Source organism: Ahaetulla prasina, chromosome 2 (assembly GCF_028640845.1).
Source record: "Ahaetulla prasina isolate Xishuangbanna chromosome 2, ASM2864084v1, whole genome shotgun sequence".
NCBI lineage: Eukaryota > Metazoa > Chordata > Lepidosauria > Squamata > Colubridae > Ahaetulla > Ahaetulla prasina.
In genome coordinates, this window is record NC_080540.1 from 118,162,658 (window position 1) to 118,182,543 (window position 19,886).

At 39.0% G+C, this 19,886-nt stretch overlaps 1 protein-coding gene across 7 annotated transcripts in view; it reads left to right on the forward strand.

The window, feature by feature from the left end:
- Positions 1-19,886, forward strand: part of ADGRL1 (adhesion G protein-coupled receptor L1) — a 167,567-nt gene that overhangs the window by 130,537 nt on the left and 17,144 nt on the right. For all 7 annotated transcript variants that reach the window (XM_058165646.1, XM_058165641.1, XM_058165643.1 and 4 more), the window contains 13 exons: positions 651-1,451; positions 3,566-3,877; positions 4,444-4,547; positions 4,690-4,875; positions 5,730-5,768; positions 7,534-7,717; positions 10,412-10,534; positions 10,708-10,913; positions 11,210-11,380; positions 11,754-11,963; positions 13,477-13,697; positions 14,056-14,122; positions 14,450-14,541. In XM_058165646.1, the coding sequence (XP_058021629.1) occupies positions 651-1,451; positions 3,566-3,877; positions 4,444-4,547; positions 4,690-4,875; positions 5,730-5,768; positions 7,534-7,717; positions 10,412-10,534; positions 10,708-10,913; positions 11,210-11,380; positions 11,754-11,963; positions 13,477-13,697; positions 14,056-14,122; positions 14,450-14,541 (2,716 nt within the window). The remainder of the gene's footprint in view (positions 1-650; positions 1,452-3,565; positions 3,878-4,443; positions 4,548-4,689; positions 4,876-5,729; positions 5,769-7,533; positions 7,718-10,411; positions 10,535-10,707; positions 10,914-11,209; positions 11,381-11,753; positions 11,964-13,476; positions 13,698-14,055; positions 14,123-14,449; positions 14,542-19,886) is intronic.

A 19,886-nucleotide genomic window follows, 5' to 3' on the forward strand; every position in this document is an offset into this window, starting at 1 on the left:
TAATGCCACAATTCCATACTTAATTTCAAAGATGTGATGTGGAAGCTTTAACTTCCATACCATTAGATGTATTCCCTAGGTATCTCCGGTGGAGAAGATTTGTGAGGTCTAGCTGATTGTAATTGCTTTTCCAGAGCTTTTAACTCTTCTGACCTCCATAGAATGAGTAAAGCATATGGTCAGGGGATAGGGGTTGTAGCTGTAAGTTCACCAGTACTCCTGTTCATATTTCTGAGTTATTCAAATGATATTACTTAGAACTTGGCAGGGAAACAATTTGACATTCCCTGCTAAATTTCAAAGTACAGCAAAGTGAGGGAGGATGGTTTGGAATCCTTATATTCCCATTTTAATTTGATCTGGACAAAGTGTTGATTTCCTCTGATGCTCCCCACCCAATCCCTCCCATTATTTAACATCACTGAGCCATCTCAGCTCAATAACAGATAAAAGTGTCATGATTGCAGCTGCTCTGAAAACTCAGCGCGGATTTCACTTCTCCTGCCAACAACCTTTTACAAATTTATCCTCTCTCTCTCTCTCTTTCTTTCTCTTTCTTTCTTTTTTCCTTGTTCTGTCACATTCTTTCTGAATTTTCACCCTTCCCCTTTTACCCAAACATCCTTTCCTCCCTTACATCCCCTCCCTAGTATTCGTTTGCCCAGGGACGCTGCACAAGATCCTGGAACCTACCTCGGCCCATGAATCAGAGCACCAGTCTGGAGCTTGGTGCAAGGATCCTCTTCAAGCTGGAGACCGAATATATGTCATGCCTTGGATCCCATACAGGACAGACACCCTGACAGAGTATGCTTCATGGGAAGACTATGTAAGTGCCCGACATACCACCACATATCGCTTACCCAACAGAGTCGATGGCACCGGCTTTGTGGTGTACGATGGAGCAGTCTTCTACAATAAAGAGCGGACACGCAACATTATCAAGTATGATCTGCGGACACGGATTAAAAGTGGAGAAACAGTTATCAATACAGCCAACTATCATGACACTTCACCCTACCGCTGGGGTGGCAAGACTGACATTGACCTGGCTGTTGATGAAAATGGGCTATGGGTCATTTATGCCACTGAAAGCAACAATGGACGGTTAGTGGTAAGCCAGCTCAATCCTTATACTCTACGCTTTGAAGGCACATGGGAAACTGGCTATGACAAACGCTCAGCATCCAATGCTTTCATGGTGTGTGGAGTCCTCTATGTGGTACGGACAGTCTATGTGGATGACGACAGTGAGGCCGCAGGGAACCGTGTTGACTATGCCTTCAATACTAACATGAACCGTGAAGAACCGATCTCTCTGACCTTTCCTAATCCTTACCAGTTCATCTCTTCCATTGACTATAACCCCCGTGATAATCAGCTTTATGTATGGAATAATTATTTTGTTCTGCGTTACTCTCTTGAGTTTGGTCCACCTGATCCTAGCACTGGTGAGCTATTATCCTAAGATAAAAGTTTGGGTGGGGAAGAAAAAGGAAGTGGTCAATGTTTGGAAATTATGAATGCTTGATTTTTGTTCCAATTTTTACAGCATTGATAAAAAATATTTGGGGTCAAAAATAATGGAGTCAACTTGCAGAGATATGACTTCCTTAATTATACAATTTGGCACATAGACCGTATGAAATTATCTTTTAAAAATAGATTCTTTAATACGTATTTTATGCCAACTTTCTTTAAATCAGTGCCCTCCAGCTGGGTTGGACCACTAGAATTATTATGTGCATTTTGGCTGAAAATTCTGGGATTTGTAGGCTAATACATCTGGAGAGCATTAGGTTACAGAAGATTTTTTACACTAAATCTCATATATCACCATATCCACCCCAGTTGTATATGAATTAGTATTGCTATCTTTTGACTTGAGCTAAATATCTTTTGACAGCTATCTCTTGACTTGAGCTAAATTAGATAAAACAAACATATTTTTTGCATATTCTACAAGCGATTGCAGGTTTTTCAGGCAACTCAGCTCCTACTATTTGATGTGAAGGACAATAATCACATTTCAAGAAATATTCGAGCATGTATAGGTAATATCACCTTAAAAAGAAAGGCTTAAATTTTTGCACTGACATCTAAAATATCTTTAATTTTGCTACTTGCTGCAAGCAGTTCTTCACGCTCCAGTCAAATAGTAAGTATTGGAAAGTTTATTCACCTCAATTCAAACTCACTGTGACCCCCAACAGAGTCAGCATGTTGCCTGAAGTTCTGACAGTTAACATCACATGGAGTTTAAATTGAGAGATGGATTGTCTGATGTTCAGTATTTGGCAGAAGCCTAGAGGCTACAAAAAACAATTCCTTAAAGCTGGGCAGAAGAAGAAAAATTCAGTCTACTTTTGAATAAAAGAGGTTCAAGATTAGTCATGCTCTGGTATAGGGCCAGATTAAGATCTGTTTATCCCAATATATCACTAATTTGTTTTTCATACATTCTCCATTCATCCCAGTGGCACAGCTTCTGTCTGAATGGCATTTGAAACTGAGCATTTCCACAGTTAATATCCCCGTGCTGTGGCTGGATGAATGGGGTTTAACCTGAGTGAGAATAACGGATCAGTTGTATCTGTAGGAGTCATACGCATATTTTTAGAAGGGATGGGACAGAATGAAGCTACCTTTACTTAAATTAGCACTAAATGCTACAATTTGCTATATTTTAAAATTAAAAATTATTTCAGTGTGAAAACATGGCTTGTATCTCATATTACTAAGAAAGATCTGACAGAAGATGTCATAAATGGTATGTGGGCTAAGGGGGTACGAGAAGATGATCCAGATTAACCATCTTAGATGTACAGAAATTAAAAAAGTAATATAATTTGGAAGTTTGATGAATTTTTGCAATTTATATAATCTACACAGGGACGATCCAGACACATAGATATATAACGGAATATACTGTATACCAAGCCTCATGAAATATTTGTTCAGCAGTAAAACAAGGGTCAAAAAATTTGGGCTGGAATCAATAGAGAGGAGGCAAGAATACATATAATTCTTTTGGTATCATTAGCTCCTTTTCAGAATATTCTGCATTTGAACATTTAGTAATCACCATCTCCCCTTTTTTTAAAAAAAAAAATATTTTTGCAACCATGGCAACTAGAATTTGTGATACTAAAGAAAATCTGGGACTCTTTATAACCTGGAGAACGGCATCCTTTGTTACAAATGTGATCGTGATTAAATGATGATTCTATGCAATGAGATTTTCTGACTAGAATAAATAATACTGTGGTTAAGAACTCAGCGAGGGAACGTATGTTTTACATGTACAAAGTTTTAAGTACAGCCCCTGATATTTTCAGGGTAAAGGATCTGAAATAACAATACAGGGCAAGAAAAGACTCCGCTGAAGAGTTTAGGGATCCCCTGCAAATCAAGAGGTACCAAAGCAACATCAATGAAAGTGGACTTGTAACAGCATAGGCATTTTTTAAAATTAAATTTTTACAACCGAAGACCTGAATGGGAAGGGAAGGATATTTTGTTTATGGGAAGGATTGCTTGCCCTCAACTCTCTTTCTGCCCACAGGCCCAGTCACCTCAACACCCTTCAGCACGACAACCACTATTCGTCCCACCACTGTCACCAGCACAATATCGCCTGCTGTTACAACTACTCGGCAGCCACCCCTTACAACCCACCCTATAGGTGCCATAAATCAGAAGGGTACAGAACTGCACACAGTCACTGCCATAATGCCCAGTACCCGCCGCCCACCAGCAAACAACCAGCACGTCTTTCCAGAGCTCTTCTGTGAAGCAAAGGAGGTGAGGCGTGTCCAGTGGCCAGCCACACAACAAGGCATGCTGGTGGAAAGGCCTTGCCCAAAGGGCACGAGAGGTAAAAATAAGTAGCTTCACCAGGGGTAACCTTAGGCAAAATGTTTTGATCTTTATTGCAGAGGTGAATGCCTTTGGATGCTTACCAGATCCAAATGAAAGAAGCTTGGTCCAGGCAGTGTGTAGTTCTTCCATTCGCCAACACTACAAGTTGTAGTACTATCCTTGAGGTGGCAAAAACCTGTATTGGAATGAAAATCTGCTGGCCCTATTCCTGTTTCTCAACATGCCTTTCTATGGCAACTACCTGATTTCAGTCTTCATGTACCTTCAGGCTATCTTTGGACACCTTTGATCTATTGATATAGCTCTCAATTGGGAGCTTGGGATGAGATGAAAACAGCAATATGAAGATGTGGCTGGATAAAGATGCTCCTATACAGTATTTGTATTGTAATTAAGGGCAAGGGAATAATCTACCTGGAAGCCAGTTCTGGACAAAGTTAATAATGCTCCTTCAGAAACCATTAACAGTGGGTTGCTTTTGTAGTGGGAATAGATAGGGATGAGAGGCTGAAGCCAAAACTGACATTGATTAACAAGTCTTTCTTGCTGTCCCACCCACAGGTATTGCTTCTTTCCAATGCCTTGCTACTCTTGGTATTTGGAACCCACGAGGGCCTGATCTCAGCAACTGCACAAGTCCCTGGGTCAACCAGGTGGCCCAAAAGGTATCATTTTCTTCCCAGAAGTTCTTCCCACCCTCTAGTTTTTAATCAGACAGTTCATCTTCACAATGAGTATCGGGCTCCTTCACGCCTGCATAACTCTTTTGCTGGATTGAGGTAGTCTATGTTTCTTTCCTCTTGACAGATCAAGAGTGGAGAGAACGCAGCCAATATTGCTACTGAGCTTGCCCGACATACGCGTGGTGCCATCTACGCTGGAGATGTTAGTTCCTCTGTCAAATTAATGGAGCAGCTCTTAGATATCTTGGATGCTCAACTGCAGGCACTGCGTCCAATAGAGAGGGAATCAGCTGGCAAAAACTATAACAAGGTGCGTGGTGATATGTTAACTGGGAGACTGTTCTCAGTAGGTTGTGTGTCCTGACCTTACAATTTCAATTTCCTGGACCGTTGAAACAGAATAGCATAATTTGGCATAAACCTTTTAGCAGCCTAAAGATCCAGTGGTTGGAAAAATATGTGTTAAACGTCTGCATGTTTGGGGATTATTTTTTTTTTGCCTTACAATAAACAACAATAAATTTAGTTTTCCATGCCTCCTGATTATTTCCCTCGATATGAGAATAGTTGTGAAGAAATATCTTTAGATGGCTAGTTTTGTGGTACAGTCTACCAGATGCTGTTGCTATATAGAGACTCTGGCTATGTTTATTGGTTTTCCTATAGGATTCTGTATTAGCTCTGATGATAACTGCAGAATATTTAAATAATGATCAATCTTGTGAATGCGTTCAACGAATAGATAATGTGTTATTGAGTTAATATAACCTCATCCTATGTAAATGTCTAGGATTACAACCTGGCAATTCTGGCGATAATTTTGAATTTGGACCTGAAAGTATAAATCAAAAACTTAAGAATTTGATCAAAAGTACAGTGTGAGGAAATAAAAAAGGTAAACAATGGATACAATTGTCAAATTCAACCTGTCTCTTTGAATAACAAACAACCAGTAAATTAAAATTTCACATTGTCATTTAGGATATTTCTTTTTTATTGCCTATCTGGTGACTTTCTGTCAGGAACAAACTATATTAAGGAAACCCATAGATAAAATGTATTGGGGTAGACTAGAGTGAGGCCTTTGGGGAATTCTAATTATTTTTTCCTTGTTTTGATATGTGGACCATCATTGACTCTGGGCTTGTATGCTGTACTCTACAGATGCATAAAAGAGAAAGGACCTGCAAAGACTATATCAAGGTGAGGACATCAATGTTCTAAATTCAGGTAGGAATAGCTGTGGGCAAGTAGTAACCTGTCAAACATCAGTGGGTCTCAGAGAGATGCTGATATTTCTCTGAGACCTACATGTTTCTATATCAAATAAATTGTTTCATTTAGAAGCACCCTAAATTTAGAGTAGCAGTAAAAAGTTGCTTGCTTATATTTATTAAAATATTTTTATCCCACACCTGATCTAGTCATATAATGTTGAATAACTTTCTAGTAGTATATATGAAATTGTTCAGCAACCTGTTTTGTTTTGTTTTGTTTTTGTTTTTTTTGCATTTATATCCCGCCCTTCTCCGAAAACTCAGGGCGGCTTACATTGTGTTAAGCAATAGTCTTCATCCATTTGTATATTATATACAAAGTCAACTTTATTGCCCCCAACAATCTGGGTCCTCAATCTGGGTCCTTATAAGGAATTATGAGGAAACTGACAAGAGAATCTTTTGGGGAAGGACATGCTTTGCTACCAAAAGGATTTTTTTCTTTGGTCTTGTCCAATGTTATCTGAATTACAGGTGGGACACAGGAAAAGTCCTTTCTATAACAATGGTCCTCATTTAAATTGTTCTGGATATACAACTGATATGGATATCCACAAAACATCCCACATGAGATAGCCATTTGTAAAAACCTTAATCCTGGAAACAATACATAGAAAACTTCCATCAAACCTATATCATTTTAATTTTATGTAGGAAGCTATTTGTAGTTGTCCAGAAATAACCATGCAAGTAATCTCTCAACTACTACTGCTGGTAGTACTGCTTAAAAACTACATTTCATTCTATGCCAGATTTAATAGAGTTATTGTGGGTTTTTTAAAAAAAATTAATAAATAAAATCATTTGGATCATTTATTTGGAACTAGGGTCACAAATGCATGCTCTTGAACTGAAGGACACAAAAGAGGCTCTAAGTCAACCTTTTTAGCTTGGCACCCACTGTGTTGAACTTCAATCCCTAGACTAAATAAAATAAACAGGAAAAAAAATCCCACCAGAAAAGATGTTAGCTATGGTGGCTGAACTTCCAAGAAATCTGGTGGATACATGCTGAGGGGGAAAAGTCATTTAAAAATAAAGGAGAAACAACTTTTCAAAAACTGTGATAAATTATATAAATATTTAAACATGGGAGCTATGCTACTTCTCACCCTGCAAGCAAAGTAGTTGCATCTTGTAGTTGTTTGCAGAATGGATTTGCCCCCTTTATATTACTCAGCAATGCCTGTAGTTCCTGAGATGAAAAATTGCATTTTCTACTTGTGGATTGTTTGGAAAATACTGTGCCTTGAATACTGAATTAACATTTAAGAAATTGAAAAGCTCCTTCCATCCATACAAGAATTTTGATCCATTGAAAATAAACAGAAGTTAGGTAAGAAAATGGGGCGGGGGAGAATATACAGTTATGACAGTACTTCCATAAATGGTAACATTTGGCCCATTCTTCTCAGGAGATGCACCTAACGAACAGTAGCAAAATGACAATCTCAGACCCTCCGGGTTTTGAGGGTTAAAAATACATAACACCCAGGGTGTCATGGATAAAGATTAATAATACATATGTCTTTTGTCTGTCAAATATAAGCAGTAGCATGAAGAATGGATCTGTATCCATCTTTGTTCAATGGCAAAGAAGAGAAAAGGAAAGTGCGAGAGTGGAAGAACTGTTGGGAGGGAATGGAGTATGAGAAATGGATCCATTTCCTCAAAACTCAATGTCATTCCAGGCTGTGGTGGAGACAGTGGACAACCTTTTGCGTCCAGAGGCTCTGGAATCATGGAAGGACATGAATGCCACGGAGCAGGTACACACTGCCACCATGCTGCTTGATATCCTAGAAGAGGGAGCTTTCCTTCTGGCTGACAACGTCAAAGAACCAGCCCGTTTTGTCACTGCTAAGAATAACGTTGGTAAGTATCAGCTTGTCTGCTTTGTCTTGAAGAAGTCAAGAGGGAGGAAGGGAACTTCACAGAGTGTGTGGGTGCAGCAGACTTGTGCCTCTGCAGCAATTCTAAGCCAGCCAGCCATTCTTTCTTCAAAATGTGTACTGAACATTATTGTACACAGCGCCTGTGCTCTGTAAACCTAGGGAGGTGGGAGCCTTTATCAAATGCAGGCTGTCAAAAAAAGAGGAAGGTGCTATTTTCTTTTTAAAGGCTCCTGATTTATACCTCCTGGCAGCGTCCTTATTTCTCCGTTGCACCCATAGAAAAACGATCTGTATTTCCATCGCATGACACACTGAAGAAGTTGGTTTCTTACATGGAAGCAGCATTAATTTTATTTATTCTTCATTACATACAAGGAAAGGATATGTGTAGCATTCCCCACTTCCTTACTTCAGGAGCCTGCTGCAAATAGGTCTGCTGGGTAAAAACAAGAGAAAGGTTTTTGCTGATTAGGCACAAGACTGGGTCTGCTTGGCTGGTAGGATGATAGCATGTTACCATTATCTCACTTAATCAAGTGAGCTTTAAGGTGTCTTTTCCTCATAAAACTCATTCTAATCATCAGTGCAGAATCATATCAAACATGGCTACATATTAGATGCCACATTAAAATGTTTTTTTTTTACTAGGCAGAAAGTACAAATGCAACTAGGAAACATGGGAGAAAATCTGGGTTAGAAATGTTAAGTTTACACAAGCACAGAACTTAAGGGAAAATTTTTATAAGATGTTTTATAGATGGCACTTAGATCCCAAAAAATTATCATGTATGTATCCTGATACCCAAGCGAAATGTTGGAGGTGTGGTTGTGATGACGCTACATATTTTCATATTTGGTGGACTTGCAAGAAAATTAAGGCCTTTTGGATAAGAATTTGGTGGATTATTCAAAATGTACTGAAGAAGAAGATAAAGTTCCTGCCGCAATTTTTTCTTTTGGGAATTATAACGGATTGTACAGGGATTGAGACTAAATTGATTCTGAATTTAATAACAGCAGCAAGACTGTTGATTGGACAATACTGGAAGAAAGAAGAGGTACCTACAATAGAAGAATGGATATTGAAAGTCATTAATTTGGCTGAGATGGCTAAAATCTCAGCTTTTTTAAAAGACAATATGCAGGAAAGATATTTAATTGAATGGAAAAAATGGATTGATTATCTACAAAACAGATATCAGATTAAGAAATATCAGATTGCCTTTGAATAATTAGGAAGTATTATTTTATGTAATGGGGAGGGGGTTGGGAGATGAAAAGATTTGGATGAGATTAATTGGATTAGAAGGGAAAATTTTACTCTATGTTTGGTTTATGTATAACAATACCTTGTGATTGACCGGAAGCCGGGGAAGGAGGGGAAGGGGTTTTCTGGGAGGGAGGGGGGAAAAAAGGGGGAAAAATGTTTTTGTTTTTTAAAACTTTTTCAATAAAAAAAAATAAAAATGCAACTGATGGTATTAAAGCAAGTAGAAAAGAATAAGGTATTAAACTGAAGAAGAGAAAGAAGAGAAGAGTAGAGTTAGGAGAGGCAGAATTCAGAAATTTTCCATTCAGTTCTCTTGGGCATATCCTGCCCAATTGAAAATGTAGGTACCTTCCTGTATCTCAGGTAGTGGTTATCTCTTCTTGAGGTCAAATCCATTCCTAAGGTTTTGCCAACGTAATCCAAGCCATTTCTTTACCTGGATATGTCATACAATGTGATGCTAGCTAGACCCAAAAGATCAGAAAATCCAGTCAGTTTTGCAAATCATTTTCCTGGTGTGGAAAAAAAAATGTCACAATAGCATTCTGCATTACGCTATAAATTAACATCTTGCCCAGGCAATCTGGAAAAACATACCTTTTGTGTCTGGTGCCAGACTGAACCCATAGGTCTTGAATAATAAATATAAAAACCTAGTCTCCTGCCAGGTTTCTCTGGTGTGTCACTGCTTCTTGGATTAAGTGACCTCAGAGCAATAGAGCAAGCAATAAAACTGTAAAATGGCTCCATCTCTTTAGATATAAAATGAAAACAACAATCCACAATGGACTGGAAAACAGATCAGAATAAGTGGAAATGGTGCAGTTGCCTATGTAGAATTCTTGCATTTATCACAGAGTTCAACTGTAGCAATATGATTGTAACAGATTATAAAGAAATATAGTATTAAGAGAAGCAAAGTAGAGATGATAATTTAACAACTATCAAGCTTTTGAAGGTCATAGCATAATGTTAGTATAGTTAGTATAGTATAGTTAGAATAACAAAAGAGAGGTTGAAATCAAGTCACCTCATTTCTAACCTGGTAGTCGAAACATGAAGAAACATGAAGGTTACATTAGGTATCTATACAGAAATATGAAATTTTTCAGATGAAAGAAGGGTGATTGTTACAACTTTTTATGTCTACGGAGATTCTCAGTCATCCAGGTCATAGTTGTCCCAAAGGTCTTTTTCAAGAGACAACTGGACTTTCTGGTTTTTTCTTTGAAGGCATTTCGCTTTTCATCTTGGATTGAAGCTTCTTGGATGAGAAGCAAAATGTCTTCAAAGAAAAACAAGAAAGTCCAGCTGCCTCTTGAAAAAGCACCTTTGGTACAGCTTCTTATATTGTTTGACTTGTGTTTTTGTGCTAACCTATTCCATTTTTCTCTCCCAATGTAGTGTTGGAAGTCTCTGTATTAAATACAGAGGGGCAAGTGCCAGATATTGTGTTCCCACATGAATATACGACCAGAAACTCAATCCAGCTATCAGCCAACACAATCAAGCAAAACAGTCGTAATGGTGAGCAAGAGAAAGAATTCCAGATTTGGGGAGGACCTTGATAAACATCTTCCCAGAACATTTTGGAGACCATCATCATGCAATTATGTCTTTTCCTCCCTTTCTAGCAATAATTCACCCTGTCTATTACACCCCAGGCTGTAGGCCTGATCTCCTTTCCCTTTATTCCTTAGGGGTGGTCAAAGTTGTTTTCATCCTCTACAATAATTTGGGATTTTTCCTCTCTACTGAGAATGCCACAATCAAGCTTGGAAGTGAAGTTGGTCCACTTAGCCCCTCACTTGTTGTCAATTCCCAAGTTATCGCTGCCTCCATCAACAAGGAATCTAGTCGTGTCTTCCTTATGGACCCCGTCATCTTTACTCTCTCCCACCTGGAGGTGAGATAAGCATGATTCCTGGGACCACTCTATCTGTTTCCTTTTCTTTGCATATGTCAATAAGTCCCATACCTTGGTCCTTGTGCCTTGTAATCAGCTCTATACTAAACTACAACAGTGGCAGAGTTACACTTTGTAAAGGATTCACCGCTAATGTTTTGAGCATGTATAAATTCACTTTTAACCAAATCTTACATTTCTCCAGTATAATGAACTATTTGTATTCAGGGAGTGCCCTTTTCTCCCCCATCTTTATTCTACTGATGACATCCAGACCCATTCCTCTTTCCACATAGGACAAGAATCACTTCAATGCCAATTGCTCTTTCTGGAACTATTCGGAGCGTTCGATGATGGGATACTGGTCCACCCAGGGCTGCCGACTGATGGAGACCAACAAGACCCATACCACCTGTGCTTGCAGTCACCTCACCAATTTTGCTGTCCTCATGGCACACCGTGAAATTGTAAGAATATCACTTACCTGAAGCAGGGTGGGAGAAAATATGACAGGTTCTTAGGGGGGCGGGCAATGGTTTCCTATCATCAGGGCCATCCTTTTAACTCTTAATGCATGCTGAATCTTTATCTTATTGTATGGGCCATATGTAAAATCAGGGCACCTGTCACCCTTCAAAATGTTAAGAAGACGGGCAGTCTATGATGTCAATAAACGTGAAGTGGCTTCACAGTATTTGGAAAATGACCAGAGCACACCAAGGCTACCCAATAGTGGAGACCATTTTGCTAATTACTAAGTTCAGTATAAAATATAGCATGCAGCTAAGGGGATAGGGGAACCATGCACACACACCAGGCTTCTTCCTTTCTTCTTTTCAGTATCAGGGCCGCATCAATGAACTTTTGCTGTCTGTCATCACATGGGTGGGCATTGTGATTTCTCTGGTCTGCTTGGCCATTTGCATATCCACCTTTTGTTTCCTCCGTGGGTTGCAAACTGACCGCAACACCATCCACAAGAACCTCTGCATCAATCTCTTCATGACTGAGCTCCTTTTCCTTATTGGAATTGACAAGACGCAGTATGAGGTATGTGATGGTTTTCCCTTCCTATTATATACAAAGACTCCCTCTGCACAGGGGGTCTGCAAGGCACATTAGGGGGCCATGAGGTAGAATATGTTAGTATGAGGATCTAACTAGGTTCCATTTGGCTTGCCAAATTCAGGGTGACATTGATAAACCTTTTGGATTCAGAAAATAGTGTATATGTGTGTATGCCTGCCTATGTCTCTTCACTGATCCACTGAGGATCTGACTGATCCCTGTGTGTTACGATGGAAATATTAGACTGCAAAAAGATTTCCAGATAACATGTTTTCAAATATCTATAAACTTCTCACTTTTGTAAACTATAGTTCACAAAAACTATAGATCACTTTTGAGAAGTTATTCTAGGATAGATTACAGAAAGAATAATACAATACTACTTTAGAGAGAGATGTTAAAATATATTTATATTTATGACCCCTGTGAAGAATATCAGAAGCCACTTTATATCTTTTTTTTCTTCTAATTTTCTTCAACGTTTTTTCTTTTCTTGGTCTTCTTTTCTTTTTCTTTTTTCTGCCTTTATACTAGTGTGTATTAGTTTTTATCGCCTTGTTTAAAAGTTTCTATAAAAATTATATAAAAATAAGATGTGAGAGGTTACTCTAGCACGGAAGCAAAATTCTGTTTTTTCTGTGAAGCATCTTCCCTTTTAAAAATATAAATATCTCATTATGGAGGAACCTGCTGCCCTTCTCAGCGCAACAGCCTAGTCTTAAGATGATGGCATTGATTATGATTGCGTGGGGGTGATGATGATAGCCATAGCAGGAATAGTCCTGCATCACTCATTTATGAGGGTTAACTGTACGGAGGAAGATCTGCCTGTCTGTCTAGGCTATGTATCCAAACGATAAACAAACAAACAGCTTACTCTCATTAGTTGGCCAAGAGAGGGAACAGGGAAAAAGAGATTAATAGTTATTTCATTCAGGAGCCTTTGTAATAGTATAATCTCAGTTTATCAAAACTCGGAGAAGAATCTCTGCGTTATAAGTGACGGGAGAAATATTTAAGACTGGGGAACCAGGCACTTAATACAACTCAGCACTGCTATGCAAGCAACCAAGAGCTGCAGATGATCCCGTTGCCCCCAAAGAAGTCCCAGGGCACATGATGATGAGTGGAAGCAGGGAAACTGAGTGAAAGAATATTATTGCAGGGGGACAATGTACAAAACAAATGGAAACTGTGTGTGGCCTTGCGTATATGATTACACAGAGATTCCATGGCTGCTCACCATTACCCAGGCTGGCTACGCTGATGGAAGCTGTAGTTTGGAATTTGGACTGCCTTTAAAGAGCAGGAGCTAGGGCACAGAAAGATTTGTAGAGATGAAGACGGCCTTCTCTTTTTCTAATATTAACAACATATAAATTGCATGTTATCTTATAGTAGATATATGTAGGGATTTTAAATAAATCATTATATCCCCCCCCCCAAGATACACAGAAATCCATGCTAACTGGTATTCTTTTCCCCTCAATCCCAGATTGCCTGCCCCATCTTTGCCGGGCTGCTGCACTATTTTTTCCTAGCAGCATTCTCCTGGATGTGCCTGGAGGCCATTCACCTTTACCTCATGCTGGTTGAAGTCTTTGAAAGCGAGTATTCCCGTAGGAAATACTACTACCTGGGTGGCTATTGTTTTCCTGCCCTGGTAGTGGGAATTGCTGCCGCCATTGACTACCGCAGCTATGGCACTGAAAAGGCGTAAGTAGAGGGGTCTGGTGGAAGATGAACAAGAATGATGTTCTGTTTATAATCAAAGATCCAATGTGCAAATTTAAGGAAGAGGGTAAATACATTTCCCTTTGAGAGGCAGTGAAATACTAGATTTTATTGAAAGAAGAAGTGAGAATTTAGAGAGAAGACAAGGGGTACCAAAAGGAAAGCTATGGTAGAAGACCAAAGTAGTTGGATGAACAAGGAATTCATCTAGGTTTCAAAGCAGGTTTTGGTGAAATTGTCATTGCGTGCCAGTCGAATTACTCTATGCAGTAATGAAGGTGTGGGATATCCACTGTTCTTTGGGTCTCTATTTAAACATGTCTTGCTCTACTTTTGGCAGTTGTTGGCTTCGAGTTGATAACTACTTCATCTGGAGTTTCATTGGACCCGTTTCTTTTGTTATTGGGGTGAGTCATTGAAGGATTGTTTGGAGCAGTTGAGGTGGGATTTTCCCCTCGGCCTCATAATGCAAGACTTCAAACCAAACCTGGGGAGAGTAACTAAAGTCTTTATTCTAACACTTCCCAATCCCTTAGATATCCCCAAAGCTCAGAAGATGTGCTGTAATGCACATCTATCTCCAAACCCTGCAACCATGCAGTGCAGTGGGAATTTATTGCCAACCTCAAAATGGGACAGAGAGAGGTTGCTAACTGGAGGAACTATAAGACAAAGAATTCCATCATACACATCCATCCATCTATCCATTCATCCATCTGTACATTATCTTCCAGATCAACCTTGTATTCCTCATGATCACTCTGCACAAAATGATCCGCAACACATCTGTCCTGAAGCCTGATTCCAGCCGACTGGACAATATCAAGTAAGTTTCTCTTTGGATTCCTTTTGATGATCTTCTGAAGTAGGTTGAAATGCCTTCTTATCTTAATAGTTTAATTCTGATGTTGTCTGAACACAACAGTGTCTTTTGGATCTTTTAAACCAATACACCGGAACAAAATGTGTCCAGTTCAGACAAAATAAGCATCTCTGTGTTTAAATGTAAGACCTTTCTCAAGACAATAGGACCGAAAGCCCGCGTAAATGAGGTCCAGCAAGATCTCATTACCAACTCACAGCTGGGAATGAAAGCCTTCATTCCAGAGAAAGGGGTCTGAAGGGTTGAAATGGTCCTTTCAGCATGCTGAGCTTTGGGGGTGGTTCAGAAACAGGATGATGCCTCGAAGCATTTTTCTAGCCAAGGCCTTTGGACAGCTGATGTTCTTGCAAAACAGCAAACTGCAAAGACTCCTTGAAGCCATTCCCTCATTTTCAAAAAGCACAGACTTGCATACCTCTGCAAAAGGCATTGCCATTCTCTCAGCTGAATAGAGTTATTTTATTCAATAGCCAACGAGGTGAAAAGCATATTCATTAAGAAAATTTGGAAATATTTTTTTTTCAGCAAATAGTTTACAAATGACGAACTGTCAAAACACATGTGTTACTCACAAGTTCACACCTTCTTATACTCGTTTTCATAATAGAATAATCCAGCAATGGAGCTTGGTGGGCAGAACATACCTTGCTTGTTGCTAAGTTAAGACAAATAGTTTCACTTTAATGTCTACCAAACAGAAATGCAGAGTTCATTCACCTTCCTTAACCTAGCTCAAGTGGCTCAGAACCATGGGTGAAATGCTCCTGATTCAGACCGGTTCGCCCGATCCTGTAGTGATGGCGGCAGGTGGTTCGGAGAACCGGTAGCAAAAATCCCTGCCCCCACATGCCCAGCTGAGCCGCGCAATCATCAGAGGGGTTTTTTTACTTTTAAAAGCATTTTTTCTTCAGCCGAAAAAATGCTTTTAAAAGTTAAAAAAAAGCCTCTGATGATTGCGCGGCTCAGCCAGGATGGTTAAAATCATTTTTTAAAATCATTTTTTCTACAACCTCTTTGGCCGAATGCTTTTAAAAGGCTCCTCTGACGATCTCAGCTTAGTTGCCTGAGATTTTGTTTTCTTTTAAAGGCAAAAAAAATGCTTTTAAAAGAAAAAAAAGCCTCTGACAATTAGGCAACTCAGCTGGGATCATCAGAGCCCTTTAAAAGAATTTTTTCTACAACTTCTTTGGCCAAAGAGGTTGTAGAAAAAATGTTTTTAAAAGTAAAAAAAAAAAAAGTTGGCCACGCCTACCCAATCACATTACCTAACACCACCAAGCCACACGCATAGACCCGGCAGTAACAAATTTTACATTTCACCACTGCTCAGAACCATGCTTAAGGGTAGCTGGAGCAAGAGTGAACGGATGCATCCAAGAGAGGCTGATAAGAATGAAGTTTGGCAAGTTGGGGATCCATGGCTGAATGCAATCCCTGAATGCACCTTTTTTAGCAGTTCCCAGAATGCCCTCTTGCAATCATGATGAATATCAGTGTCTTGGTTCCATTCATTTTTAGTCAGGCAATGCATGAAAACTGAACAGAAGACATCCAATAAACCTATTTTATATAGTATGGCCCTGATGTGCACATGATTTAAGAATCCTGTAAATCGGGGATTCAGTAATGGGGAACTTTAGCTCTGCAGGTATTAACTAAACTGAAACACCTAGTAAGTTAGCTAGGAAGGAATGCCGGGATCTGCAGTTAGCAATAGGTGGAGGTTTCCTATCTTGGATTATAGTCAGAATTGATATTGTAGTTTCTGCTTCTTAATACTGTTATCAGCAGAGTACAACTATTATTTTCAGAAAACAGTTCAGGTTTTTCATGCTGATTTTTTCTTCTCTTTTTCCAATTAGTTTAATGGCAAAAAATGTATTCACTATTGTGTTTTGTTTTTGTTTTTTGTATTTTGCAGCCCACTTCTTTTATTCTTGCTATGTCTATTTTGGATTCCAGTTTAGCTCAGTCTGTCAACATGTTGTTTAGGGTTTTTAAATATTTCATACAAATTGACAGTTCCTGATATTTGTCTTTATTCAGAAAAGCAAAATAATTAATTTTAATGATTATTTATTTATTCAATCATTTGAATACATTTCTCATGTAATCCTCCCAAAACAGTATACAAATAACAAAACAAAAATATAATAATACATCAATAGACAATATACAAACATCCATTGATAGATAAAGGACATAAAAATAAAAAGAAGAAAAACACATAGCATTGCGGAGAGGGAATACATGAATGTCTATCGAAGAAAGAAGGATATTTGTGCCCTGTGTTTGCTCAAAAATAAGTCTTGTAACAATCTCATAGGTATTTATTGGTTCATTCCAGAGGGACATATGGTGGGGCGTGGTATGGACTCATTTCTCTATACAGTCTGTTTAGATCTTCAGTATCCACAATCTGAGAATATTAAGCAACAGAATAAAGTAGTTTCCAAAGGAAAAACATCATGCTTGCTATGACAATGAAGTCCAAATCAAAATGCATCTATTGAGGCTTCCTTTGCAAACAATCGTATCAACTGTTTAGAGTGAGGCATAAAATCAGTGGTGGGTTTCAAATTTTTTTACTACTGGTTCTGTGGGTGTGGCTTGGTGGACGTGGCATGGCTTGGTGGGTATGACTTGATGGGCATGGCAGGGGAAGGATACTGTAAAATCTTCATTCTCTCCCCAATCCAGGGGAAGGTTATTGCAAAATCCCCATTTCATCCCAATCAGCTGGGACTTGGGAGGCAAAGAATAGATGGGGGTGGGGCCAATCAGAATTTTTACTACTGGTTCTCTGAACTACTCAAAATTTCCGCTACCCGTTCTCCAGAAGTGGTCAGAACCTGCTGAAACCCACCTCTGCATAAAATCTTCCAGCGTCTCATCCCACACCCCCAGCAATCCTGGCAGAGGAGATAGAAAAGCAGATGCAGTCTCTGCAGCCATGGAATAATGTTCTTAATCAACTTGAACCTTTGGTATCCTGACTGATCCCAAGATTTACTCCGGGTGTTGTCAAAAAGCTGTCATGTCTTTTGTTTCATATGTTTCAGTTCCCATTAAATCAGGTGGGAGACAGTCTTATGTATTGTCCCCACTGTTTTTGTGTTCCACCAGTACAGGAAAATCTCCAAGTGGATTCAATTCAGGAAATCAAATCCATTAGGCACTAGGGGCAAACCATTTTGACTAGTTTATAACCTGTGCAGAAGTTTATACTGATAGCCAGCCTAAGGTACCCAGATAATGACCTGTCTATGACAGTGAAATTACATAGTGCTTCTCTACCCTCCAGTCACTTATTACCATCTGAGCAGAATAGTGAGATATGGGGGCCAAATACTAACTGATACTCTCCATGGTTGCATGGCAGACAAGGTGAAATACTGACCTACCCCTAAATGAAGCTACAGCAACCCAATGCCATATCCCAAATGGTTGAGCCAGCCCAGGGAAAAAGACTACTACACTGTAAGGAAAGTGGTATAACAACAGAAATCCTACATTGTTCCAACCTCCCGATTATAAGAACATGCATTCAACATTAGTAGATGCTGGTGCAGTCTATCATATCCAGTCAGTGAGAGAAAATTTGTGTACATTCTATCTTTCATATGTCTCACAACTGGGGGAGCACTTAGGTTGTGCTTTAAAAAAGTGTATACATGAGAAGGCATTTTTATTTAAGGTTTTCAGGTGTATACTGTACATATGAAACAGGAGGCAGAGCAAGCAGAATTAAGGTTGATTCAACCCTTGTATGATTCTGGGATTGAGGCTAATAATAATATAAAAATATAATTAAAACTAGAGACCCTTCAAGGTTTTGGTAACTATCTTCCAAGCGCTCCATGGCATAGGGCCGGGCTATCTACGGGACCGTCTGCTGCCACCGATTGCCTCCCACCAACCCGTGCGCTCTCACAGGGAAGGACTCCTTAGGGTGCCGTCAGCCAGACAGTGCCGACTGGCGACACCCAGAGGGAGAGCCTTCTCTGTGGGGGCTCCCACCCTCTGGAACGAACTTCCCCCAGGTCTTCATCAACTTTCCGACCTTCGAACCTTTCGCTGCGAGCTTAAGACACATCTATTTATTTGCGCAGGACTGGACTAGAATTTTAGAATTTTAAATTTTAATTGGTTTTAATGGGGTTTTATTATTTTTATTGCAATTTTTAATATTCGGCCTTATTTAATAAGTTTTTTAAATTGGTGTTTTATTTTGTATTCATATGTATGTTTTTATTAGGCTGTAAACCGCCCTGAGTCCTTTGGGAGATAGGGCGGTATACAAATGTGATTAAATAAATAAATAAATAAATAAATAAATAGACCAATTCTTTGAAGATCCTTTGGATTCTAAGAGTAGCTCATAACAGGTGACAAAGGGGTAGACCTTCTGTTGCAAGGCTTCTCCCCCCCACACCCCGAAAAGCAATCATGTTAGACTCTCCCACTATGTGGCAATATTCTGGGCCTGTTATCGGCATCATTATACAAAGAAAAGAGTAAGAAAATGATTTGGACTTTCTTTGCTGCAAAACACAAAAATGGGAAACAAACCTTTCAGGGAAAATAACCAGAAATACAACTGTATAATTCTATGCATCAGGGAAATTTTTAGTAAGAAATCCTTTTTGAAAAGAATGCACTCAAAGGTCTAGATATAAATAAAAACTTACTAGGAATGGGAAGAATAAGGAAAAACAACAATCATATGAAGAATATTCTGAATATAAAAGAATGAGGTCACACTGGTTATACAATTTCTATCAGAGGAAGCTTTTCTTTCTTTGTAGGATACATGGATAATTCCATATAGAGTGGAAGCTAGATGATGGGAAATATTCAACTTCCTGTATTTAAAAAAAAAACCTTGACTGAGAACAAACATGTTTATGGAATCTGAGATGAGCAAAAGCCATTGTTTTAATGAAAATTGAACATTCTTCAATCTAAAGAAAGTATCTTCCATTTCTGAGTGTCTTGAACTTTTTTCTTACTAATTCCAATAGTATCAGTTCCAGTAGAATGAAGTTTAAGAAAGAACATAAATGTATGAATGTGTGCTCAGAAACCAAACTTAATATCTAATTATTCAGGCTTTCTGGTATGGGACCAGCTTACAAAGGGTTAGACTGGGGCATAGTTGTATTACAGAAAAGGTGTGTGTGTTAAATTTGGAATACTTTTGACATTTTAAAACACCAGAAGATTAAAATAAATATTGCTATGTGTGGGTGGGTGGGTGTGGGTGTGGGTGTGGGTGTGAGGTGGGG